Raw genomic sequence first — 26,481 nt, forward strand, 5'->3', positions numbered from 1 at the left:
CGAAACGATCGCCCAACCTCCGCTTAGTCTCCCTGATGTAAATCAGCTGGCATCTAGAGCAGCGGATGAAGTGGATGAGGTTGGAGGAGATACAGGTGAACCTTTGTCGCACCTGGAACTTGGGTCCTTGAATGGAGTCGAGGGGGGAGGTGAAGGGACAGGTGTTGCATTTCTTGCGGAGCAGAGCTCGAAGATCTTTGGTTTGGGGGGGTGGTCTGCGCGATGACGCCAGCGCGCTGGGTGGTTTGGGGGGGTGGTCTGCGCGATGACGCCAGCGCGCTGGGTGGTTTGGGGGGGTGGTCTGCGCGATGACGCCAGCGCGCTGGGTGGTGTGGGGCAAAGATCTTAGAGCAGAGCTCGAAGATCTTTGGTTTGGGGGGGTGGTCTGCGCGATGACGCCAGCGCGCTGGGTGGTTTGGGGGTGGTCTGCGCGATGACGCCAGCGCGCTGGGTGCCGCGATGCTTCCCACCCCGGGGTGACGTCACGGCGGCCGTGTGTAGGGGGTGACGTAGTGCACAGACGGCGGTGGCGCGGCGAGCGGAGCGGGTTGTCCGTGTGTGTGTGTGGTGTTCGATGCCCGGAGGACTCGGTCCTTTAACTTCTCCTGCGGAGGCTCCGTCCGACCGTCGGCCCGTACTCGACTGTTGGAGACGCGGAAGGGGGACTGGAGTTTGTTTGCTGCCGATAGAACTGGAGAGGGAGACGACGCACAGCAGGGTCCCAGCTCGCAGCCGACCCCGGGACGCTGGTGGATCTTAAAGCTCAAGAGGAGTGGGGGGCAATCCTTGGCAATAGCCGCCATCGCAGTGTGTTGCCCCAAACTAGAGAAAAAGCTCCCCAGTGTTGTTGGTCATGGAGCAGAGGAGGATCCCATTGTAGTTCCCAGGGCAGTGGGGACCCACAGTTAATCTGAGGGGGTACAGGAGGTCCCAGAGTGAAAGCAGGGGAGAGGGGGGTCCCCAGGCGTGATAACAGAGGCGGGGGGGGGGTCTCCAGATTTTTACCCAAGCCAGAGAGGGGTCCCCAGAGTGATAGCAGAGGAGGTAGGGGTCTCCAGAGTTTGTATCCAAGTCAGAGAGCGGTCCCCAGAGTGATACCAAGGGTGAGAGGGGGTGGGGGGTGGTCCTCAAACTGATCGTTGGGGAGAGGAGGGAACCAGAGTAATTCTGAGGGGAGAAGGGGTTCTTCAGAGTGATTGCCAGGAGAGAGCTGGGTCCCAGAGTGATTTGTTTAGGGGAGAGGAGGGAACCCCAGTCAGCTTCAGGGGAGAAGGGGGTCCCCGGAGTGATTTTCAAGGGGGAAGGGGGTCCCCAAAGCAATTTTCAGGGGAGGGGGTCCCCAGAGTGATTCACAAGGTGGAAGGATAATCCTTGGAGTCATTACTAGAGCAAGGAGTGTACAGTCAGCACAGTTCCCAGGATATAGAGGCTGTGTGGGGGGCAGGAACAGTGATTCTTAAAGTGCAGGAGGGGAAATCGCAGGGGTGCTGAGGCTACCAGGAGCATCCTGTTGAAATTGCAGGACATGTCTGGAACAAGCACGAATGCACAGGAGAGAGAGATCTGTGGGATGATCTGAAGATCTAAGAAGAATGCAACCAGAAAGACCGATCCCTCTAGAACCAAGAATGTTCTTGCGGCAAAAGTTGAGGCTTATCGAGAGATTATAAATATCACATTGGAATGGCTGGAACAAAACACTGACGTTTGTCTTCAAAGTGTTCTATTTGTAGGAAGAAAGTGTCCTTAAACGATTCTCCCATTTTCCTGACCTTTCTTCATTGGAATCGTACAGTATATTTTCAAGAACCAGGAAGTAACCATTGCAAATCATTTGAATGTCACAGCTTTTGTTTGAATTTGATTGTTACGGAGTTGCGAAGATACCTGACGCTCAGAAGTCTTGACATGACTATAAGGGACCTGGCATGTGAACTGAGCTCAGGGTGTACTTTTTCTTGAGGCTTGACCACGTTTAAGACAGTTCGTTTTGCTGAACTGAAAAATGAGCTGTGTCCCTTGGAAAGGAGATAAGTTGAAACTGGACTCTGATGTGCAGCCGCCCGCTTTGATTTACCACGAGAAGCAGAGAAGAGAGTTGTGTGCACTTCATGCTCTCAACAATGTCTTCCAGGACGGGAGAGCATTCACCAGAGACACACTGCAGGAGATTTTCCAGAGGTACTTGAAACAGGCGGAAAATATGTCACTCTGTCCTAGTGTACTGTGGATTAAACCGTGGAGTTGTTGGGCAATACTTATGTTCGGGTTAATATGACCCTGGTTTGGTGGGAGGTTGAGGTAGAAGATAGACACAAAAATCCTGGAGTAACACGCAGCATCTCTGGGGAGAAGGAATGGGTGACGTTTCGAGTCGAGACCCTTCTTCAGACTTCTCAACCCGAAACGTCACCCATTCCTTCTCTCCAGAGATGTCCCGCTGAGTTCAGCATTTTGTGTCTACCTTTGATATAAACCAGCATCTGCAGTTCATTCCTACACATTTTGAGGTACAAGATGGTAGGTTTGAATTCCATCCTGGGGCGAGCTAATGATGTAGGTTTAGTGTGGTAGTTTAGGAGGATTGAGCTGAAAGGGCTGTCTTTTTTTTTTGCTGGATAAGATTTTGAGCTGATATTCTTTCTATCTGCTATGTAGGGTGGGTGTTATAGAACACATAGCTAGTAATCAAAGACAAAGATCCCGATGTTTATTGGGTTAACGTATGTGGAGTGTTTTTTGGCACAGGGCCTGTAATCACTGGAGTTTAGAAGGATGAGGGGGACCTCATTGAAACCTCCTGAATAATGAAAGGCCTAGATAGAGTGGAAGTGGACAGGATGTCTCCACTAGTGGGAGAGTCAAGGACCAGAGGCCACAACATCAGAATAAAAGGACGTACCTCTAGAATGGAGATGAGGAGGAATTTATTTACTTGTCGGAAGGAACTGCAGATGCTGGTTTAAACCTCAGCGGGACAGGCAGCATCTCTGGAGAGAAGGAACGAGTGACGTTTCGGGTCGAGGCCCTTCTTCTGACTGAGAGATTTGATTTAATGTCATATTAGTGTAAATGGGTGGTTCACAATCTGCACGTATTTTAGTTCAGACTGAAGAAGGGTCTCGACCCGAAACGTCACCCATTCCTTTTCTCCAGAGATGCTGCCTGTCCCGCTGAGTTACTCCAGCATTTTTTGTCGCTGAGGAGTTTCTTTGGCCAGAGGAAGTTAAATCTGTGGAATTCATTGCCGCAGATGACGGTGGAGGCAAAGCCATTGGGTATTTTTAAAGTGGAGATTGATAGGTTCTTGATCAGTACAGGTGTCAAAGGCTATGGGGAGAAGTCAGGAGAATGGAGTTGAGAGGGAAAGATAGATCAGCCGTGATAGAATGGTGGAGCAGGCTTAATGGGCCGAATGGCCTGAATGTTCGCCTATGGCTTGTGGCCTAAACAAGCACACAGTTCCTTATGGACTAAATGTTAGCAGTCGTCGTTTGGTTTAAGGTTTTTCTGATTGTCTCGGAAGGGTTTGATACAGGTTGTAGAGAAGGAAAACTGTTTTTCTTTATCAGAGTCATACAGCACAGAAACAGGCCTTTCGGCCAAACTTGTCCATTCCGACTATGATGCCCCATCGAAGTTTGTCCGATATGTCTGCGTTCGGATTATATCCATCCAAAAGTGTTATCCATGTACCTGTCCAAGTGTGTTTTTAAATGCTATTATAGTACCTACCTATCTCCTCTGGCAGCTCGTTCCATATACCGACCACCCGCGAAAAGCTGCTCCTCGGGGTCAAATTAAATCTTGCCCCTCTCACCTCAAAGCTATGGCTTCTGGTTTTTGATTCTCCCGGTGTGGGTAAAAGACTCTGCGCAGTTACCCTATCTATTCCCATGTTTAAGAAGGAACTGCAGATGCTGGAAAAACGAAGGTAGACAAAAATGGTGGAGAAACTCAGCGGGTGAGGCAGCATCGATGGAGCGAAGGAAATAGGCGACGTTTCGGGTCGAGACCCTCCTTCAGACTGATGTGGGGGTGGGGGGGGGGGGGAAGAAAGGAAGAGGCGGAGACAGTGGGCTGTGGGAGAGCTGGGAAGGGGAGGAGAAAACAGGGACTACTTAAAATTAGAGGTCAATGTTTATACCATTGGGGTGTAAACTGCCCAAGCAAAATATGAGGTGCTGCTCCTCCAATTTACGGTGGGCCTCACTCTGGCCATGTTTGTCTGCGTGTTAGTATCTTGTACCTTCCGAAGAGTCCACCAGGGACTATCCAAGTGTTGACCCGAAACGTTGCCTATTTCCTTCGCTCCATAGATGCTGCCTCACCCGCTGAGTTTCTCCACCATTTTAGTCTACTATCTATTCCCATTATGATTTTATGCACCTCTATAAGATCACACTTCAGTCCTCGTCCAATGTTTCCCAATAGCTCAGGCCTTCAAGTCCTGGCAACATCCTCATTTAAAAAAACTTTATTTTCAGATTACCAACATAAAAAGGTTCTTGTTTTTCCTACTACTGTCCATTTCGTTCTGCTTGTGATTGTGTTTAGTCAGTACCTTCTTTTTTAGCAAATTATGAATGACAAAGCACATATTGTGCCTGTGACAGAGAGCAATGACCCCAAGGCATCTTGGAGCACTCCTTCGAAAACAGAATTCCTCAAAGAAAGAGATATTATCTTTTTGCTCTCCTTCCCTGAATTTTTCCATCCCCATACACTCTCCTTCCTTCTCTTTTATTATTCTATCCTTATTCCCGCATGTTCTAACCCTCCCTCTCGGCCACCTCCCTCTCCCCTCCACCCCCTCCCCTTAAAGATAGTCAATGGGTCTCCAATGAGGCTTAGGGCCTCTCTCTAGTTGGTGATAGGATGATTCAGTTGCCTGATAACGGCTGAGAAGAAACTGTCCCTGAATCTGGAGGTGTGCGTCTTCATACTACTGAACCTCTTGCCTGATGGGAGAGGGGAGAAGGGAGAGGGTGGAGTGCCACCTTAAACCCTGCAGTTCATGTTAGTGAAGGTGCTCCCGAAACACTATTGCAGAATAAGGGCCAGATTTTAGATCCAGCAAGAGCAAGGAAATGGTGCAAACTTTCCAAGTCGGTAATGATGTAGGACATGAAGGAGAATTTGTCGGTATGGTAATTTTGATGCCCTTTGTCCTTCTAAATTTCGTATACTGAGGAAACAACACCACAGAAGCACCTCATCTGGCCCAGCCAGAGTAGACCTCCATCTTGTACATGAGCTGTAGACCTAGTTGTGCCATACGAAGTTTGCCGCAGTTCACCAGCACATCATTCTATCTCCATCCCAACCTCCACCCATCTGTTGTTGAAACTTGCGTTCCAAATTCAATTATTTTGATGCAATCTTTCCGACTGCCAGCCTCTGTAAATAAACTCAGCTAAAAAGACAACCCATGCGTTCTGGGTGCTGAGCATTCATCATGCTATTCTTTGAATGAGCACTACTTCCCCGCATCCAGACTATGTTTACATACCTCTTGTGCTGCTGCACGTAAAAATGTCATGGTTCCGTTTTGGGACATATGACATTAAAACACTCTTGACTTTTGACACCAGAGATTTAGCATTCTTGCTTTTTCAGGCCTCCGCCACCCCTGTAATTCACTTCCTCAGTTTAGTTTTAGTTTTTAGAGTTACAGCGTGGAAGCAGGCCACAGTTTAAGAATAAGGGGTAAGCCATTTAGAACGGAGATGAGGAAACACTTTTTCTCACAGAGAGTTGTGAGTTTATGGAATTCTCTGCCTCAGAGGGCGGTGGAGGCCAGTTCTCTGGATGCTTTCAAGAGAGAGCTAGATGGGGCTCATAAAGATAGGGGATATGAGGAGAAGGTAGGAACGGGGTACTGATTGGGGATGATCAGCCTTGATCACGTTGAATGGCGGTGCTGGCTCGAAGGGCCGAATGGCCTACTTCTGCACCTATTGTCTATTGTCTCTGCCGACCAGCGATCACATGTACACACTAGTTCTATCCTACACACTAGGGACTGTTTACAGAAGCCAATTAACCTATATTGTCTATACACCTGCACGTCTTTGGGATGTAGGTGGAAACCGGAGCAACCGGAGAAAACCCACACCATCACACGGAGAGCGTGCAAACTCCGTACAGATAGCACCTGTTGTCAGGATTGAACCCGGGTCTCTGGCGCTGTAAGGCAGCAACGTTACCGCTGTGCCACTGTGCCTGTACCTTCTGTAGAACTCGTCAACGTTCCTCCAAATTGGATTCCTATGTACTCGCTACTCCTTTCACCCATGCAATGGCAGCTTGCCTAATTGGGCAAGACCCTAATCTTGACTATGCTCCACTTTCTTGTGTAAGATCCCAAAGCCCGGCTGCTTTAACCAAGCATTTATTAACTAATGGTATTGCCTTCCTGGATGGTGTCATTTTGAATACAATTTTATTTTGATTAATCCTCTCTGAAGGCCTTTGTTTTTCTCTCTTCCGGGCTGCATTATATTATTGTGCTCACGTAATTCTTGCAGATATAGTACTGTTTCTTTGGATACTTATCTCTAAAAAGTAAACCAAGTATTGACGCAGTCTCTGATTTGATATCTGAGGCTGTGGTGACTACTAGCACAGTCAACCATTTCAACATCGTTCCCATTTGCATCTTGCCCTCACTCCCAGTGCGCACGCATTTCTCTCATTATTTCCCACCGCCCCCAGTCGCCTTGCCGCATTACAAATGTAATTCAGCGGGCCAGTGGCACTCTATCGGAATGAATCACAATCATGATTTGGGAATAGCTCCATCCAGGACCGCAAGAAATTGCAGAGAATTGTGGACGCAGCCCAGACCATCACACAAACCAAGTCAAGTTTATCAAGTCAATTCTATTCGTCACATAAGCATACGAGACGTGCAGTGAAATGAAAAGTGGCAATGCTTGCCGATTGTGCAAACAAAACTACAAAACAGAATGGAACAGAATCAGTAATTACATATTTGTGGGAGAAAAAAAAAGAAGAAACAGCAATTTTAAAAAGACACCTCACAACAGTAAATTGGTACAGTGAGTTAGTCCCTGGTGAGATAGGGACTATCAGAAGCATTGCCAGTAGTAATGGCCTCTGGGAAGAAACTCCTTCTCACCCTCTCCGTTTTCACAGCATGGCAACGGAGGCGTTTACTTGACTGTAGCAGCTGGAACAGTCTGTTGCTGGGGTGGAAGGGGTCCCCCATGATCTTGTTGGCTCTGGATTTGCACCTTCTGATGTATAGTTCCTGCAGGGGGGCGAGTGTAGTTCCCATAGTGCGTTCGGCCGAACACACTACTCTCGGCAGAGCCTTCGTCCTGGGCAGAGCAGTTCCCAAACCCACCTCCCTTCCATTGACTCCATCTATACCTCACGCTACCAAGGCAAGGTCACAAATATAATCAAGGACCAGTCTCAACCCGGTCACTCCCTCTTCTCCCCTCTCCCATCAAGCAAGATGTACAGAAGTGTGAAAACGCATCCCACCAGATTTGGGAACAGTTTCTTCCCGGCTGTTATCAAGCAACTGAACCACCCTCTCAACAACTAGAGAGTGGTCCAAAGCTACCATTGGCCTCATTGGAGACCATTGGACTATTTTTATTCTGACTTTACTGGACTTCATCTTGCACTAAACGTAATTCTCTTTATCCTGTATCTGTACACTGTGGACAGCTCAATTGTAATCAGTTCGAGTCTTTCCGCTGACTGGATAGCACGCAAGACAAAGCTTTTCACAGTACCTCAGTACACGTTTCAGGTTGGGACCCTTCATCCTGTGTTTAAAAAGCGTTGGACAGAACTGGGCAGCTGTGACTCAACTGTAGAGTTGCTGCCATATAGCGCCAGAGATTCGGGTTGGATCCTGACCGTGGGTGCTGTCTGTATGGAGTTTATATGTTCTCCATGTGACCACGTGGGTTTTCTCTGGGTATTCCGGTTTCCTCCCACACTGCAGAGACGTACAGATTTGTTGGTTTTTTAAAAAAAATTATTTGTTTTATTTTTATTAGAAGTAAGTACAATAATATGGTACCGTAGGTATAAATTGACATGTTACAGTTCATGTACAGCTTCTTATTTTTTTATTTTAACAATAAAAAGGAGACAGAAAGAGAATAGAAAAGAAATAGAGAAGTGTGTGATATCAGAAAATGAGAAAAAGAAAAGGAGAGAAGAAAGAAAATAGAAAGAATAGAAGAAGAGGTAGAAAGCAGTAGAATAAAGGGGAGAGCTATTTATTATTCTTGACCACCATTCACCCAATCCTGAAACGGATCATTTCTACGTTTGTGTTGCACCATATGCTTGTAAGAAGTCGACAAATGGAGACCAAATCCTTAGGATTTGTAGGTTAATTGGCTTCGGTAAAATTGGAAATCGCCCCGAATGTCCATAGTGCCGGAGTACAGGGTGATTGCTGGTCCTAGCGGACTCTGTGGGCCGAAGGGCCTGTTTCCGCGCTATATCTCTAAAGCAAAGTAAAACTGGACTGAGAGAGGATGAGAAGGTCTGAGTTCCATTTACAGTGCTGGTAAACAAGAACTGTACCAGACAGGATTGGGAAGTTGCAGAGACATTGAGGTTATAATATTGTCCCAATAACAAAGCAGAAGCTAAAAAAAACACAAACTCTATAGTATTCCTGGATACAAGTTGTTCGACAAAAATGGGGAAGGGAAGGAAGAAGGAGGCGTGGCGGGATTGCACGAGAAAAATCGCTGGAGAGAGGATGTCCTGGAATGATCAAGGATAGAACGTGCGTATTTGGAATTGAGAAACAATAGAGGTGCAACTGCACTGAGACTATTCTGTTCTATATTTGTGGCGACGCAAATCTTGGAGGCATAGTGAATTACAAAGAGAATAGTAATCGTATGAAAGGAAAGCACACGGCATTGGGGGTTCAGTATTGATGTGGATAGAGAACTGGCTGGCAAACAGGAAGCAAAGAGTAGGAGTAAACGGGTCCTTTTCACAATGGCGGGCAGTGACTAGTGGGGTACCGCAAGGCTCAGTGCTGGGACCCCAGCTATTTACAATATATATTAATGATCTGGATGAGGGAATTGAAGGCAATATCTCAAAGTTTGCGGATGACACTAAGCTGGGGGGCAGTGTTAGCTGTGAGGAGGATGCCAGGAGACTGCAAGGTGACTTGGATAGGCTGGGTGAGTGGGCAAATGTTTGGCAGATGCAGTATAATGTGGATAAATGTGAGGTTATCCATTTTGGTGGCAAAAACAGGAAAGCAGACTATTATCTAAATGGTGGCCGACTAGGAAAAGGGGAGATGCAGCGAGACCTGGGTGTCATGGTACACCAGTCATTGAAAGTAGGCATGCAGGTGCAGCAGGCAGTGAAGAAAGCAAATGGTATGTTAGCTTTCATAGCAAAAGGATTTGAGTATAGGAGCAGGGAGGTTCTACTGCAGTTGTACAGGGTCTTGGTGAGACCACACCTGGAGTATTGCGTACAGTTTTGGTCTCCAAATCAGAGGAAGGACATTATTGCCATAGAGGGAGTGCAGAGAAGGTTCACCAGACTGATTCCTGTGATGTCAGGATTGTCTTATGAAGAAAGATTGGATAGACTTGGTTTATACTCTCTAGAATTTAGGAGATTGAGAGGGGACCTTATAGAAACGTATAAAATTCTTAAGGGGTTGGACAGGCTAGATGCAGGAAGATTGCTCCCGATGTTGGGGAAGTCCAGGACAAGGGGTCACAGCTTAAGGATAAGGGGGAAATCCTTTAAAACCGAGATGAGAAGAACTTTTTTCACACAGAGAGTGGTGAATCTCTGGAACTCTCTGCCACAGAGGGTAGTCGAGGCCAGTTCATTGGCTATATTTAAGAGGGAGTTAGATGTGGCCCTTGTGGCTAAGGGGATCAGAGGGTATGGAGAGAAGGCAGGTACGGGATACTGAGTTGGATGATCAGCCATGATCATATTGAATGGCGGTGCAGGCTCGAAGGGCCGAATGGCCTACTCCTGCACCTAATTTCTATGTTTCTATGTTTCTATGAAAGAGGCTGGTGAAAGCCCCAACAAGTGGGAATGATGTTGCAGGAAACTTGCAAAGACGTGCAAAAGTCCAAGTAGTTACAAATGTTTCCAGCATAGACCATGACAACGCAAGGGGGAAAGTGGGATAGTGTTGCTGAAGTGTTTTCAAAGGAACTTTCTTGATGGGGATTTTTTTGTGTGGTTCAATAAGATTTTAGGGATATAGCGTGGAAATAGGCCCTTCGCCCCACCATGCCTGTGTATACAAAGACTGTTGATTCTACCGAGCATTACTGTAAATCTATTGCCTATTTAAAGATAGCGGGGTCAGGGGATATGAGGAGAAGGCAGGAACGGGGTACTGATTGGGGATGATCAGCCATGATCACATTGAATGGTGGTGCTGGCTCGAAGGGCCGAATGGCCTACTCCTGCATCTATTGTCTATTGTCTATTGACCAGCGATCACCCTGGCCACTAGCACTACCCTACACACTAGGGACAATTTTACAACTTTACTGAACCAACAAACCTGTATGTCTTTGGAGAGTGGGAAGAACCCGGAGAAAACCCACGTGGTCACAGGGAGAATGTACTAACTCCGTACAGACAACACCTAGTCACGATCGAACCCAGGTCTCTGGCGCTGTAAGGCAGCAACTCAACTGCTGCGCCACTATGCCGCCCCTGTTCTGGGAAATGAAGAGGGCCAAATTGATCAGTGTGGAGGCATCTAAGAAACGGTGATTATGATATCATAAGCTTTAGAATAATTATAGATAACAATATGGTCCCCTCAAAGGTAAAACTAGTCGATTAGAAAAGGGTTCATTTTGATGGACTTTGGTCTATGCAAATTGGAGTTAAACTTCGGCTGGGGAAACCAAATTGAACAATGAGAGGCTTTTAAAGGTGGGGATGTTTTAGCTACAGTTTAGATACAGTCCCACATTAGCTGGTTCAAGAACAGCTTCTTCCCAACAACCATCAGGCTCTTCAACACTAACTAAAACTATAAACTACAAACTGAGGACTTTGGGCTTTTTGCAATGATTGTTCTTTTCAACTTGTTGAATTTGTTTTGTATATTATGTTAACTATATTAGTCTGAAAACCGTGACCACCAGGTTGAAGAATAGCTTCTTCCCTTCACCATCAGGCTCTTGAACACTATACAACACTAACCTATGAACTGCCTTTGGTAGAAATAAGAGCTTCTGACTTTTTTTGCCCTGGTTTTGCATTTAATAATTTATTTAAATTTATTATTATTGCTCTAGTTTTGGGGTTATTTTAATTCCAATTTTTGTTTATAATATGTTATCTACGGGTGTTGGTGTACAGTGTAGTTTATTGCCACGTGTAGTGAGGTACAATGAAAAGCTTGTTGTTGCATGCTTTCCAGTCAGCGGAAATGATATTCATGATTACAATAGAACTGTCCACAGTGTACAGATACAGGATAAAGATAATAACATTTAGTTCAAGATAAAGTCCAGTAAGGTCCGATTAAAGATATTCCGAGGGTCTCCAATGGGGTAGATGATGGATCAGGACTGCTCGGTGATAGGATGGTTCAGTTGACTGATAACAAGCAGCCTGATAATAGGCCGCTGCAAGTATTAATTAAATTGTTCTGTTTTTGGTACAGATGACAATTAAACACTCTTGATTCCCTCTTAACTCATGAAAAGTAAAACCAGATCAAAGTGCAACAGAAGTCAATAGACAATAGTCAATAGACAATAGGTGCAGGAGTAGGCCATTCGGCCCTTTGAGCCAGCACCGCCATTGAGTGTGATCATGGCTGATCATCCTCAATCAGTACCCCGTTCCTGCCTTCTCCCCTGACTCCGCTATCTTTAAGAGCCCTATCTAGCTCTCTCTTGAAAGCATTCAGAGAAACGGCCTCCACCTGAGGCAGAGAATTTCACTCGCTGTGAAAAAAAGTGTTTCCTCGTCTCCGTTCTAAATGGCTTACCCCTTATTCTTAAACTGTCCTGGTTTTGGACTCCCCCAACATCGGGAACATGTTTCCTGCCTCTAGTGTGTCCAAACCCTTAACAATCTTATATGTTTCTATGAGATTCCCTCTCATCCTAAACTCCAGAGTGTACAAGCCTAGCCGCTCCATTCTCTCAGCATATGACGGCACGGTGGTACAGCAGTAGAGTTGCTGCCTCAGCGTCAGAGACGACCTGGGGAGCTGTCTGTACGGAGTTCGGACGTTGCTCCGGTTTCCTCCCACACTCCAAATATGTACTGGTTTGTAGGTTAATTGGCTTCGGTAAAAATTACAAATTGTCCCAAGTGTGCAGAATAGTGCGCGTGTATGGGGATCGCTGGCTCGACCCTTTTGTGGGTCGAACGGCCTGTAGCTCTAAACTAAACTAAACCAAAAAGGGAAGGTACTGCAGATACCAGCTTGTGTGAACCAGGCTTATTACAGAGCACTCAGAGGGAAGGCTTAAAAAAAGAAATGTGAAGCTGAAAGCAGGAAAAAAGGACTGGTGGCAAACATAAATAAATATTAAAACTATTCTATCATCATGTGAATGAGTGTTGTAAGAGGAGAGGTGGGGCAGATCAGAAACCAGAAAATAAATTACTCACTGAGGCAGATTGTATGGCTGAGATACCGAATAAATAATTTACGTCAGTATTTATTAGGAAAAATATTGTGCAAGGCTTAACAAAGGAAGATTGTAACAGATTTTTACTTGTCTAAAAATTGATAACAGTGAAGTACTATAAAGATTTGAACTCTTCAACTCCTGCAATTCTTATTTCTTCCATCCAACATAGTAGTCAATTCTGTTGTGCTGAAGCAAGGCAAGAATTTCATTGTCCTATCAGGGACACATGACAATAAACTCTCTTGAATCTTGAATCAACACTAGACAGCTACATTGATAGGACAGGTTTGAAGGGATATGGCCCAAACGCGGGCAGGTGGGACTAGTGTAACTGGGACATGTTGGCCGGTGGGGGCAAATTTGGCCGAAGGGCCTGTCTTCACTGTTTCAATCTATGAGACTTCTCATAGGATCTTTCACTCACTTCAAGTCTGACACTCTTTCTAAAACTCAAAATTAGATTTTTTCCACTATATTTTGCATTGTTCATAAGTTAAAAAATCAGAGGAACAGAATTGGGCCGTCGGGCACATTTAGTCTACTCCACCATTCAATCATGGCTGATCTTTCTTTCCCTCTCAACCCCATTCTCCTGCCTTCCCTCTTTGATACCCTTACTAGGGGATACTCAGAACAAGGGGCCACAATTTAAGAATGAGGAGTAAGCCATTTAGAACGGAGACGAGGAAACACTTTTTCTCACAGAGAGTTGTGAGTGTGGAATTCTCTGTCTCAGAGGGCGGTGGAGGCAGGTTCTCTGGATGCTTTCAAGAGAGCTAGATAGGGCTCTTAAAAATAGCGGTCATGGGATATGGGGAGAAGGCAGGAATGGGGTATTGATTGGGGATGATCAGCCATGATCACATTGAATAACGGTGCTGGCTCGAAGGGCCGAATGGCCTACTCCTGAACCTATTGTCTATTGTCTATAATCAAGAATCTGCCAATCTCCGCCTTAAAGCTACCCAATGACTTGGCCTACACAGCCGTCTGTGGCAATGATGTTCTATATTGTTTACTTAAAAATTGCCGAGCTTTTCCTACTAAGCATTAATCTATTGAGCCTTTATTTCCTGGATTAGCTTAGTCTACCGCTCTACCTCTTTCCCAGCCCTCGATGTCTGAATACAATTTCAGAGAATACTCTTGAGTCTAATCCTGCTGCCTCGGCATCAGCTGGGGCGAGCTTTGCTCCTTGTCTCTCACATTCAAATGTCGAGAATGTTTAATCGTCAAATGTTCTGACAAAAGAACAATGAAATTCTTACTTGTAGCAACGTTACAGGTCCATAACACAATACACATTGATAATATATAATAAACATTTCTTCATTAAATTAATAACCCCAATACTGAGTGAAAAAAGCCCATAGTATATACACCGCATCTGCACCCAGGATGAGGTGTTCCAAACCAGGGCATCGGAGATGTCCTCATTCTTCAGGGAACGGGGGTTCCCCTCTTTGACTATAGATGAGGGTCTCACCAGGGTCTCTTCTATATCCCGTAACTCTGCTCTCACTCCCCATCCCCCCCCACTCGTAACAAGGGCAGAGTCCCCCTTGTCCTCGCCTTCCACCCTACCAGCCGTCACATACAACAAATAATCCTCCGACATTTTCGCCACCTCCAATGGGATCACATCACTAGCCGCATCTTCCCATCTCCTCCCCTTTCGGCTTTCCGCAGAGACCGCTCCCTCCGTAACTCCCTGGTCAATTCGTCCCTTCCCACCCAAACCACACCCTCGCCTGGCACTTTCCCTTGCAACCGCAGGAAATGCTACACTTGTCGCTTTACCTCCCCCCTTGACTCCATTCAAGGACCCAAGCAGTCTTTCCAGGTGCGGCAGAGGTTCACCCGCACCTCCTCCAACCTCATCTATTGCATCGGCTGCTCTAGGTGTCAGCTGCTCCGCATCGGTGAGACCAAGCGTAGGCTTGGCGATCGCCTCGCCCAACACCTCCGCTCGGTTCGCAATAATCTACCTGATCTCCCGGTGGCTCAGCACTTCACCTCCCACTCCCATTCCGAATCCGACCTTTCTGTCCTGGGCCTCCTCCATGGTCAGAGTGAGGCCCACCGTAAATTGGAGGAGCAGCACCTCATATTTCGCTTGGGTAGTTTACACCCCAGCGGTATGAACATTGACCTCCAATTTTAGGTAGTCCCTGCTTTCTCCTTCTTTCCACTCCTCTTCCCAGCTCTCCTACAGCCCACTGTCTCCGCCTCTTCCTTTCTTCTTCCCTTCCCCCCCCCCCCCCCTCCCCCCCCCCCCCCCCCCCCCACATCAGTCTGAAGAAGGGTCTCAACCCGAAACGTCGCCTATTTCCTTCGCTCCATAGATGCTGCCGCACCCGCTGAGTTTCTCCAGCATTTTTGTCTACCTTCGATTTTCCAGCATCTGCAGTTCCTTCTTAAACAAAGTATATACTTGATTGGTTAGGCAGGCTCCTGGAGCACAGGAGTAATCTTATAAAGGTGAAGCCAATCATGAGGGGAATAGATAGGATGAAGACACATAGTCCTTTCCCCAGAGCAGGGGAATCAAAAACCAGAGGATAAAGGTTTAAGCTGTGAGGGGAAAGATTTAGTAGGAAACTGAAGGTTTCCTTTGTGATAGACATAAGATGCTAGAGTAACTCAGTGGGACAGGCAGCATCTCAGGAGAGAAGGAATGGGTGGCGTTTTGGGTCGAGACCCTTCAGACTAGTCAGGGTAAAGGGAGACGAGAGACAGGGACGAGATATGTTTCCCTTTCCCCTGACTGGTCTATATCTCTCGTTTCCCTTTCCCTGACTAGTCTGAAGAAGGGTCTCGACCCAAAACGTCGCCCATTCCTTCTCCCCAGAGATTCTGCCTGCCCCGCTGAGTTACTCCAGCGTTTTGTATCTATCTTCAGTTTAAACCAGCATCTGCAGTCCCTTCCTATACGGTTCCCTATATGAGCTGCCAGAGGAGGTATTTAAGACGGGTACTATAACAACATTTAATTGATATTTGGGCATGTGCGTGCATAGGAAATGTTTAAAGGGACGTGGGCCTAACGCAGGCAGGTAGGACGAGTGTAGATTGAGGAAGATAGACACAAAATCCTGGAGTAACTCAGCGGGACAGGCAGCATCCAGATTGGGGAATGTTGGTGGGCAGGTGTAAGATGGGACGAAGGGCCTGTGTAACTGCTGTATGACTATCACTCTGGCGTTGTGTTCAAGCTATTGTTGAACATGGTGGTCACGGTTTACAGACTCCTGTACCACCTTGCCGACGGTGGGAATGAAATGAGAGCGTGGCCAGGGTGGCGTGGGTCTTTGATGATGCCGGCTGCCTTTATTTTTTGTTTTTTTTTGCCTGCTTTTTGTCCATTTGCGGAGATTCATTGTTGCAGGCACAAAGCGGCAGGGTGTTTCATCGTGTAAGAACCCTGGTCAGGTTGAACACAACAATGCACTGCTTCGTAGGAAAACTAAAGCAAACAATTGTACTGATTTTTGAGAGAGAAAAAGGGCAATAACCCTGTTGCTATGGTAACAATAGTACAATGCAGCGTAAAGCACAAGGCGCTTATCAGTGTTTATATAATTCAATTGCAGGATCTGAAAAATATCCCAGTGCTCAATCCTGGCGACTATCAAAGGAATCGTTCAGACTGCAGTTGATGGCTATTTCTAAATAGAACGTAGCCTTTGGTTGCAACGTGCTATTGTACACTCAGTGTGCAGAGTGCAGTAGGCCTCGGATCTGCTGTGGGACGTGAAGGTTTATTTGCAAGGGTGTAAACAACATGAGCTTACAGTTTAGTTCAGAGATACAGCGTGGAAACAAGACCTTCGAACCACCGAGTCCGCGCCGACCACCGATCACCGCACACTAACACTATCCTACACGCACTAGGGACAATTCACAATTTTACCAAGCCAATTAACCTACAAACCTGTACGTCTTTAGAGTGTGGGAGGACAGAGAAGCTCTCGGGGAAAATCCACGCAGGTCACGGGGAGAACGAACACATCCGTACAGACAAGTACCCGTGGTCTGGTTCGAACCTGGCACAGTAAAGGGCCTGTCCCACTTACGTGTCCTTGGCACGCAAATTACGCGACCTCGTGGTCGCGCTGAGACGTACGGGCATCGCGTGGCCACGCGGGGCCGGTCCCACTGTGAAGCGCGGAGGGGTATGTAGTTGTCCGCGACATCGCGCGGGGCTCCGAAATTTTTGTAGTGAACTAAATCTTTGCGCGCCAACAGCCTGTCGCGGAACTGACGGCCAAGTGGGACAGGCCCAAGACCCTGGCGCAAAGCAGCGTCTCACCATCAACAGCAGCAGAAGCAGGCAAACGATCGCCGAACTCGGCCTGGGGCTCACGGCCGTTGCGGTCCAGATCCGCCCCCACTTCTACTCCCAGAGCGGGGCCAAGAAAATTGAAGATAGACACAAAATGCTTGAGTAACTCAGCGGAACCGGCAGCATCTCTGGAGAGAAGCAATGGGTGACATTTCGGGTCAAGACCCTTCTTTCAGACTCGAAACATCGCCCATTGCTTTCCTCCAGAGATGCTGCCGGTCCCGCTGTGTTTCTCCAGCTTTGCGTCCATCTTCAAATGACGTCACGCGCTCCAGAAGGCTGTGCGTACGCATGTAATCGCGCCCGTCCTTCGCCGCACCATCGCGGCTCAACGCGACCACGAGGTCGCGGAATTTGCGTGCCAAGGACACGTAAGTGGGACAGGCCCTTTAGGCAGCATCTCTACCCCTGTACCGTCCTGTTTGCCTTGTAGTAATGTGGACTTTGAGGGAGGCTTCATCCATTATTTGTATCTGTGGATAAAGTAAAGCTTTAAATGCAGGCCAAATGTGCGTCAGACCCATGATAATGCTTGCCCTTGTGTTCGTAAAATTACTCAATCCCTAATAATTATCAAAAAGGCCAAGTGTACACAGCTCATCTTTCACTGGTTGCTGGTGTGTTGATCACGCTTGTAGAATCACATGAGGGAACTTCCTCAGCCAGAGGGTGGTGAATCTGTGGAATTCATGACCACAGACGGCTGAGGAGGCCAAGTCAGTGGGTGCTTTTAATGTGGAGATCGCTAGGTTCTTGATTAGTGAGGGCATCAAAGGTTACGGGGTGAAGGCTGGAGAATGGGCGGTCACGGTGGGGCAGCGGTAGAGTTGCTGCTGTACAGCGAATGCAGCGCCAGAGACCCGGGTTCGATCCCGATTACTGGCGCTGTCTGTATGGAGTTTGTACGTTCTCCCCGTGACCTGCGTGGGTTTTCTCCGAGATCTTCGGTTTCCTCCCACACTCCAAAGACGTGCAGGTTTGTAGGTTAATTGGCTTGGTAAATGTAAAAAATGTCCCTCGTGGGTGTAGGATAGTGTTAGTGCGCGGGGATCGCTGGTCAGCGCAGACACGGTGGGCCGAAGGGCCTGTTACCATGCTGGATCTCTAAGTCTAAAGCCTAAATCTTGAGACCATTTCCAGAGAATGATTGGGGCAGAAAGTCTCATTATGTAAAAGGGACTTGCGCCCAAGAGCAACTTTTCTTTCAGATGCCATGGCTACAGCAGCCTTTTTCCACATCGTAAACTTCTCTGGCTGTTTTTCCACAGAAATGTAGGCTAAATAGTTCTGTTTCATTATACAATCTAGTTACATCTCAGAATTCCTTAAGAACTTTGCATGTTTAGTTTAGAGATGTAGCGCGGGAACAGGCCCTTCGGCCCACCGGGTACCCGCCTACCAGCGATCCCCGCACACTAACACTGCCCTGCACACCAGGGACAATTTACATTTGATACCAAGCCAATTAACCTACAAACCTGTACGCCTTTGGAGTGTGGGAGGACGGGGCACCTGGTGAAAACCCACGTGGTCACGGGCAGAACGTGCAAACTCCATACAGACAGCCCCCCCTAGTCAGAATCGAACCCGGGTCTCTGGCGCAGTGAGGCAGCAACTCCACTGCTGCGTTGCCGTGCCGCCCACATGATGAATTAATGGATTACGACGGTTCACTCTGGCTGTGTTGTTGGTGGAGATTGTGCTTGCTAGTGGCAGATTGGAGAGACACAAGCTTGTTCCTCGCTGGGGTGACCGCAGGTCAGCACGGACTCTGGGCCGAAGGACCTGTTTCCACGCTCTATCTCTGCCCATAGCCCGGACTACAAGACTGCTAAACAGCTTCCTGCCACAGGCTGTGAGGCTGCTAAACAGTCACTCTGTACTCACAGTCACCTGATTCTGAGGCTTGGCACGGACACTTTAATAACTGGCACTGGCCACTCAAATCAGCTGCCCCGGACATTTTTATGATTGGTTTACTGTATTTTAACGTTGTTGTTTTACCTGCTTTTAACTATTTATACTGTTCCATCAGGGACTGGATTGTTTTTAGTGTTATTATGTGTGAAATGTTTTAAATTTCATGTGCGATGCTCCGGTATTCCCTGGGAAACGTCTTTTCATTTTGCACTGTACAACTGTTGCTTGCAAGATGACAATAAAGGTTGATTGATTGATTGATTGATTGAAGTCTATGGTAAAGGAGGCAGGGTTGAGGAGGTTAAGAGAGGATGTGACTGAGGAGGCCTCAAGAGGGGGAATGATTGAGGTTTATAAAGTTACAAGGGGTATCTCAATATGGCAGGCTGCAAGAAACCTTTCCCCGTGCTAGAAGTAGACAGAACTAGAGGACATGGGTTTAGAACAAGAGGGAAAAGATTCAGAGGGGATATGAGGGGTCCTATGATACTTCAATGGGGTCCTATGATACTTTATTGTCATATGTACCAAGGTGCAGCCAAATTCCATTTTTGCATTTCACATTTTCCGCATTTCAGTAAAAGTATTACCATACATAAGCACGATCTTTGTTAAGTACAAGTGTACAGGAATAGTACACTGCGACAGTATGCAAGTCGCCATGTTCACATGTTCATGGAGCAGAATTAGGCCATTCGGCACATCTAGCCTACTCCGCCATTCAATCATGGCTGATCTTTCTTTCCCTCTCAACCCCATTCTCCTGCCTTCTCCTCATAACCCTTGATACCTGTGATGGTCGACAATCTGTCAAGCTTCACCTTTAAAATATTCAGCTAACAAGAGGATTGCGCTGTTCAGTCAGAACATAAGATAACAGGACCAGGAGTGGGCCATTCAGCCCTTCAATCTGTTCTGACATTCAATGTCATCGTGGCTGATCCAGTTTCAGCCTCAACAACAAGTCATCTGTAAAGTTTATCAGACTTTATTCATAAATTCATAAGTGATAGCAGCAGAATTAGGCCATTCAGCCCAACAAGTCTACTTCACCATTCGATCATGGCTGATCTATCTTTCCCTCTCAACCCCATTCTCCTGCCTTCTGCCCATAGCCCCTGACAACTTTTTGTGCCACTCTTCAAGTTTCAAGTCCAAATTGTCATAGTCACAGAGTCATACAGCTGAGAAACAGGCCCTTCGGCCCAACTTTCCCACACTGATCAACATGTCACATCTACACTAGTGCCACCTGCCTGCGTCTGCCCCATATCCCTCTAAACCTGTCCTATCCATGTATCAGTCTAAATGTTTCTTAAGCGCTGCGATAGTACCAGCCTCAACTGCCTCCTCCGGCAGCTCGTTTCATACACCCACCACCCTTTGTGTGAAAAATGTTAATCCTTAGACTCCTATTAAATCTTTCCCCCCTCACCTTAAACCTATGTTTTCTGGTTCTCAAATTATTATACCTATAGAGTTTTAACTTGATCGTAAAGACAAGTTTTGCTGCAGAGTTGTAATTGTTCTGTCTTAGAAGTGATTTTAAAATCAATCCTGCTTTTTGTTTGGATGCATTTGTGGTTTGGATGCATTTGTGAAACATGTCTGTCACAATCACGTGGCATTAAATGTAAATAACTCACAACCGAGTCACCGTGAAGTGAGATGGATCTTGTGACAACTGACCTGGGTGTTGGTTTCACTTCTCTGGGTACATAGTTAACTTGTAAAAAAAGAAACTTGTGCTTTAAAAACAAATGAAAGATGGCAATATTTCTCAATTCATCAGTCTGAAGAAGGGTCTCGACCAGAAACGTCACCCATCCCTTCTCTCCAGAGATGCTGCCTGTCCCGCTGAGTTACTCCAGCATTTTGTGTCTTTCGTCGATTTAAACCAGCATCTGCAGTTCTTTCCCACACAAAGATTTTCCAACGTGCACAGTGCATTAACAACAGATCAGATCAACAATAAAATTGCGGGGTTGGCCTGGCCAAGAAGGCGGCTGGCGTCCTCCACTGCTGCTACACCGCTCTGTGCGCTTGGCCTCTTGGAGCAGCTCCCGATCCAGTCGAGCCCCAGGCTGTGGCAGGGCCTCCAGCTAGAGAGTGGTTTAGTACCTGGAATGCACTGCACGAGTGTGTTTGAAGATCGGGCGATGGCAGCATTTAAGAAGTGTTTAGATGCCATGGAGTGAGTACAGAGAAGGTTCACCAGACTGATTCCTGGGATGGCAGGACTTTCATATGAAGAAAGACTGGATAGACTCGGCTTGTACTCGCTAGAATTTAGAAGATTGAGGGGGGTTCTTATAGAAACTTACAAAATTCGTAAGGGGTTGGACAGGCTAGATGCAGGAAGATTGTTCCCGATGTTGGGGAAGTCCAGAACAAGGGGTCACAGTTTACGGATAAGGGGGAAGTCTTTAGGACCGCGATGAGAATTTCTTTTTTCACACAGAGAGTGGTGAATCTGTTGAATTCTCTGCCACAGAAGGTAGTTGAGGCCAGTTCATTGGCTATATTTAAGAGGGAGTTAGATGTGGCTAAAGGGATCATGGGGTATGGAGAGAAGGCAGGTACAGGATACTGAGTTGGATGATCAGCCATGATCATATTGAATGGCGGTGCAGGCTCGAAGGGCCGAATGGCCTACTCCTGCACCTATTTTCTATGTTTCTATGATCACTTGAAGTACCTCGGTATAGAAGGCGACAAACCAAGTGATGGGATTATTGCGAATGGGTGCCAACTGGTCAGTGTATGAGTTGAGCCGAATGGCCTAAGATTCAACGAGGATGAGGTAGGTTAGAGGGAATGTGGAGAGGATGTTTCCACTAGTGGGAGAGTCTAGGACCAGAGGCCACACCTCAGAAGAAAAGGTTGTTCCTTTAGAAAGGAGATGGGGTACAATTAATTTTGTCAGAGGGTGGTGAATCTGTGGAATTCATGCCACAGACGGCTGTGGAGGCCAAATCAACGGATATTTTTAAGGTGGAGATTGACAGATTTTTGATTAATAAGGGTGTCAGAGGTTGTAGGGCGAATCTCTGGAATTCTCTGCCACAGAAGGTAGTTGAGGCCAGTTCATTGGCTATATTTAAGAGGGAGTTAGATGTGGCCCTTGTGGCTAAGGGGATCAGGGGGTATGGAGAGAAGGCAGGTACGGGATACTGAGTTGGATGATCAGCCATGATCATATTGAATGGCGGTGCAGGCTCGAATGGCCTACTCCTGCACCTATTTTCTATGTTTCTATGAAGGCAGGAGAATGGGTTTGAGAGGGATAGATCAGCCGTGATTGAAAGGCAGAGTAGACTTGATGGGCCGAATGGCCTTATTCTGCTCCAAGAACTATGAAGGTGAGGTTCTCCCTCAGCCTAATATGTTCAAAGCCACAAAAACTCTGGAAAAGCTTCATGCTGGTAGATGGTCTGTTGTTAATACACTGTGTATGTCGGGGAAAAAAAGTGCATTCTTCTGTTTTAAAATGCTAAGTTTATTTTTTACAAGTTAACTATGTTCCCGGGGACGTGAAACCCACGCCCAGGTCAGTTGTCACAAGATCCACGTCACTTCACCGTGACCCGGTCGCGAGTTGTTTACATTTAATGCCACGTGATTGTGACAGACACGTCTCACAAACGCATCCAAACCACACGGGCTGTCAGAAATTATTTCAAAACCACTTCTACGACAGAACAATTACAAGCTGGACTTGTCCCAAATGTACATGGTTGGGCGGTTGCATAGATGTGGTGAATCCTTTTAATGTCGGGGGAAAATGGCGGTTTTGTTCCCTGCAGAACTGTGGCAAGGTTTGTTGGCTGCATTCTGATGGTCACTTTCCCCTCAATCTACACGTGGATTCTGGAATTTAAGAACCACATTCAAAACGTTTTTTTTTTTTGTATGCCAACTCAGAGCTGTGTTCAATTTATACCGTGTGGCAAACAACCGCAGATGCTGGTTTAAACCGAAGAGAGACTTATACCTCTGATTGCAGCCAGATGCTGTAAATATCCCAGTGCCATACAAAAACAGGCCACTCGGCCCACTATGCCTATGCTAGCACTCTCGGGCGACCTTCCACGTTTTCCGTAGCCCCTGTAATTTTATAGGGCCACAAGACAGGAGTAGGATTAGGCCATTTGGCCCCTCGAGTCTGCTCCGCCATTCGATCATGGCTAATCTAAATTTCCCTCTCAACCCCATTCTCCTGCCTTCTCACCGTAACCATTGACGCCCGTACCAATCAAGTTCTGCTTTAAAAATACCCAATGACTTGGCCTCCACAGCCGTCTGTGGCAACGAAATCCACAGATTCACCACCCTCTAGCTAAAGACATTCCTACTTGTCTCCATTCTAAAGATACATCCTTTTTCTTCGAAGGCTGTGCCCTCTGGTCCTGGACTCTTCCACCACTGCAAACATCCTCTCCACATCCAGGCCTTTCATTATTTGTGGGGTTTTTTTGTTTTCCTTCTTCAAATTCATTTGATTTGCATTCAAGATATGTCTAGTTGAATTAGGTCAATGAATTTTCGTTCCCTGCTACTTGCTCTGTTTAAGAAACACACTCTTCTCCTCTCTCCTTTAGTTATTTTGCCAATTATTTTAAATTGCGTCTCTATTGATTCTCCTCTTTTGGAAACAGTTCCTCCCGATTTAATCTGCTAGAATTACCATTTTGCATTACTGGTGCAATTTGTATCTCAGAAACTAATTTTCAGCAAGCAATAACTATAATTTTTGGTGGACTGGAATGATATACAGGTGAGCATTATAATTTCCGGGGGGGAAAAACCCAAACATGTGGCACAACACCAACCTGATCTCCCGGCGGCTCAGCACTTCAACCCCCCCCCCCCCCGTCCCATTCCGAATTCGACCTTTCTGTCCCGGGCCTCCTCCATGGCCAGAGTGAGGCCCACTGTAAATAGGAGGAGCACCACCTCATATTTCGCTTGGGTAGTTTACAAACCAGCGGTATGAACATTGACTTCTCCAATTTCAGGTAGTCCCTGCTTTCCCCTACTTTCCCCTCCACTTCCCAGCTCTCCCACAGCCCACTGTCTCCGCCTCTTCCTTTCTTCTTCCCGACCCTCCCACACCCACATCAGTCTGAAGAAGGGTCTCAACCCGAAATGTCACCTATTTCCTTCGCTCCATAGATGCTGCCTCACCTCCAGCATTTTTGTCTACCTTCGATTTTCCAGCATCTGCAGTTCCTTCTTAAACGTATCGTTTATATGGTGCCTTACATTTGCTCAGCAGATCTCAACTAACTTTAGGTATTCATGAAGGACTGGAAAGGCTAATCTTTACTGTGTAGGAAGGAACTGCCTATGCTGGTTTAAATCTAAAGTCTATCTAAGTGGATGCATTGACTGATGCGATCAATGCATAATCCTGGATTGATGCAAAAAACAAAACAAAAAAAAATCCCGCAAGCCCTCTTTAAAAGAGCATAGAATAGTACAGCATAGGACAGGCCCTTTGGTCCAAGATGGCTGTGTTGAACATGATAATAACTTGTTAAAACTAAGCTCCTCTGCTAAGAAAAGCATCTTGACCAAGTGTTCTCTCGATCTGAAACATTCCCCATAATTCTCTCCACTTCAGCCTGTCCCGCTGAGTTACTCCAGCATTACTGAAATGGATGAAAAAAAGGCCCACGTTCCGCTCCGTTGCGTACTACACATCAGCCCATTGCATTTAGGAGGAGTGGTCTATCCTGCTCTGCTATAGGATCTTTGCTTGAGATCCCACCTTCCCTGGCCATCAATGGGCCAACCAGGGCACCACCCTGCCTGAGGTCACTTGTTGCCGGTGTTTATTAATCCTGGTCTTTTCTCACCTCCAGCTTTTCACCCCCTTCCCCACCCCCATACCTTCAGTCTGAAGAAGGGTCCTGACCCGAAACGTCACCTATCCTTTTTCGCCAGAGACGCTGCCTGACCCACTGAGTTACTCCAGCGCTTTGTGTCTATCTTTGGTATAGTCCAGCATCCGCTGTTCTTTATATCTACCTTTTCCAAAGTATCGAACCCAGCTCTCTGGCATGTCCTGGAACATAACAATAATGCTATAGAGATCCCTTTGATAATTGTGAACCAGGCATAGCTGATGCAATGTTGTCATTCGATAAAAAACAAGTACCGACAAGTTAACTTTTAATGTTACTGCCACTTGAATTGCCCACAGAAAAATAGAACGTAAAAATAGAATGGTGTTTTCGTACAACTGAGATGATGTTCTGGAAGATATCTATCTTCAGGGCTTGAAGTCCATTATTCTCTGAAGTGTCGTTTTAAAATGTGCTTGGATATTGGCTTGTGTCTACAGGGGGCGTTTTGATTTGGACAAGGCTTAAAGTGAAATACTTAGATGTTTATTTGCCAGTGCGGGTGATCATTCACTTGGAGCGGATTGCAGGTGAAAGCTGGTGAATTCACTGACTCCATGAGCATTGCTAAAAAATCAAAGTGGGCTCTGTAGCAGTAGAGTTGCTGCCTTACAGCGCCGGAGACCCAGGTTTGATCCTGACTACGGGCGCATGTCCACAGTGGCCCTGGTGTTCTCAGCCGCCGAGTACTGCGCCCCGGTCTGGTGCCGTAGCCCTCACGTCAAGAAGCTGGATGCTGCCCTCAACCGCGCCCTGCGGACTGTCTCCGGATGCCTACGAGCCACCCCAGTAAACCGACTGCCCGTCCTCGCTGGCATCGCCCCAGCCACCATCAGACGAGAAGCAGCCACGCTGGCCCTCTCTCGAAAGGCACAGACCAGTGAATCCCACCTCCTCCATCAGATCGTCACAGAGACACCACGACGAGCGCGCCTCAAGTCACGGCACCCCTTTGCCACGCAAGCCCAAGAGCTGCTCTGCACAACACCGGCTGACGCTTCTAAGGCCGCCTGGGTCAAGATGAGATGGAGAGACCAGTGGAAGTCAGTGGAACCATCTAGGCTACACCATTACATCAATGACCCCATGGACGTCCCTGGCCAGGACCTGCCCCGAAAGCAGTGGACAACCGCTTGAGGACGGGCATCGGACGCTATGGAGTAGCGATGAAGAGGTGGGGCCTCGTGGACAGCGCCTCCTGGGGACCCAACACAGTGGAGCACATTGTCACCAGTTGCCCCAAACACCGGCCACCGAATGGTGAACGAGGTCTGATTGACCTGGACGATGACACGGTGTCCTGGCTCGCCTCAACGGAGCTGCAGGTCTAAAAGACATACGACAGAAGAAGGTGCTGTCTGTACGAAGTGTGTACATTCTTCCTGTGACTGTGTGGGCTTCCTCCGGGTGCTCCGGTTTCCTCCCGCAATCCAAAGACGTACAGGTTTGTAGGTTAATTGGCTTTGGTAAAGATTGGAAATTGTCCCTAGTGTGTTGGATAGTGTTAGTGTATAGAAATCACTGGTCAGCATGGACTCGGTGGGCCGAAGAGCCTGTCCAGCATTGTAACTCTAAACTAAACTATTTAAATTGGCTCTGTTTTCTGTCAGTCCTCCTCTGGTTCCAACTCACT

The 26,481-nt window shown here is 47.1% G+C and overlaps 1 protein-coding gene across 1 annotated transcript in view; it reads left to right on the forward strand.

Annotated features, from left to right (window-relative positions):
* The first annotated feature begins 495 nt into the window (after positions 1 to 495).
* Positions 496 to 26,481, forward strand: part of josd1 (Josephin domain containing 1) — a 39,338-nt gene continuing 13,352 nt past the window's right edge. Inside the window, exon 1 of the mRNA XM_033013508.1 lies at positions 496 to 2,181. Coding sequence (XP_032869399.1) covers positions 2,006 to 2,181 — 176 coding nt within the window. The 5' untranslated portion in view covers positions 496 to 2,005. The remainder of the gene's footprint in view (positions 2,182 to 26,481) is intronic.

Source organism: Amblyraja radiata, chromosome 38, assembly GCF_010909765.2.
Source record: "Amblyraja radiata isolate CabotCenter1 chromosome 38, sAmbRad1.1.pri, whole genome shotgun sequence".
NCBI classification, from domain to species: domain Eukaryota; kingdom Metazoa; phylum Chordata; class Chondrichthyes; order Rajiformes; family Rajidae; genus Amblyraja; species Amblyraja radiata.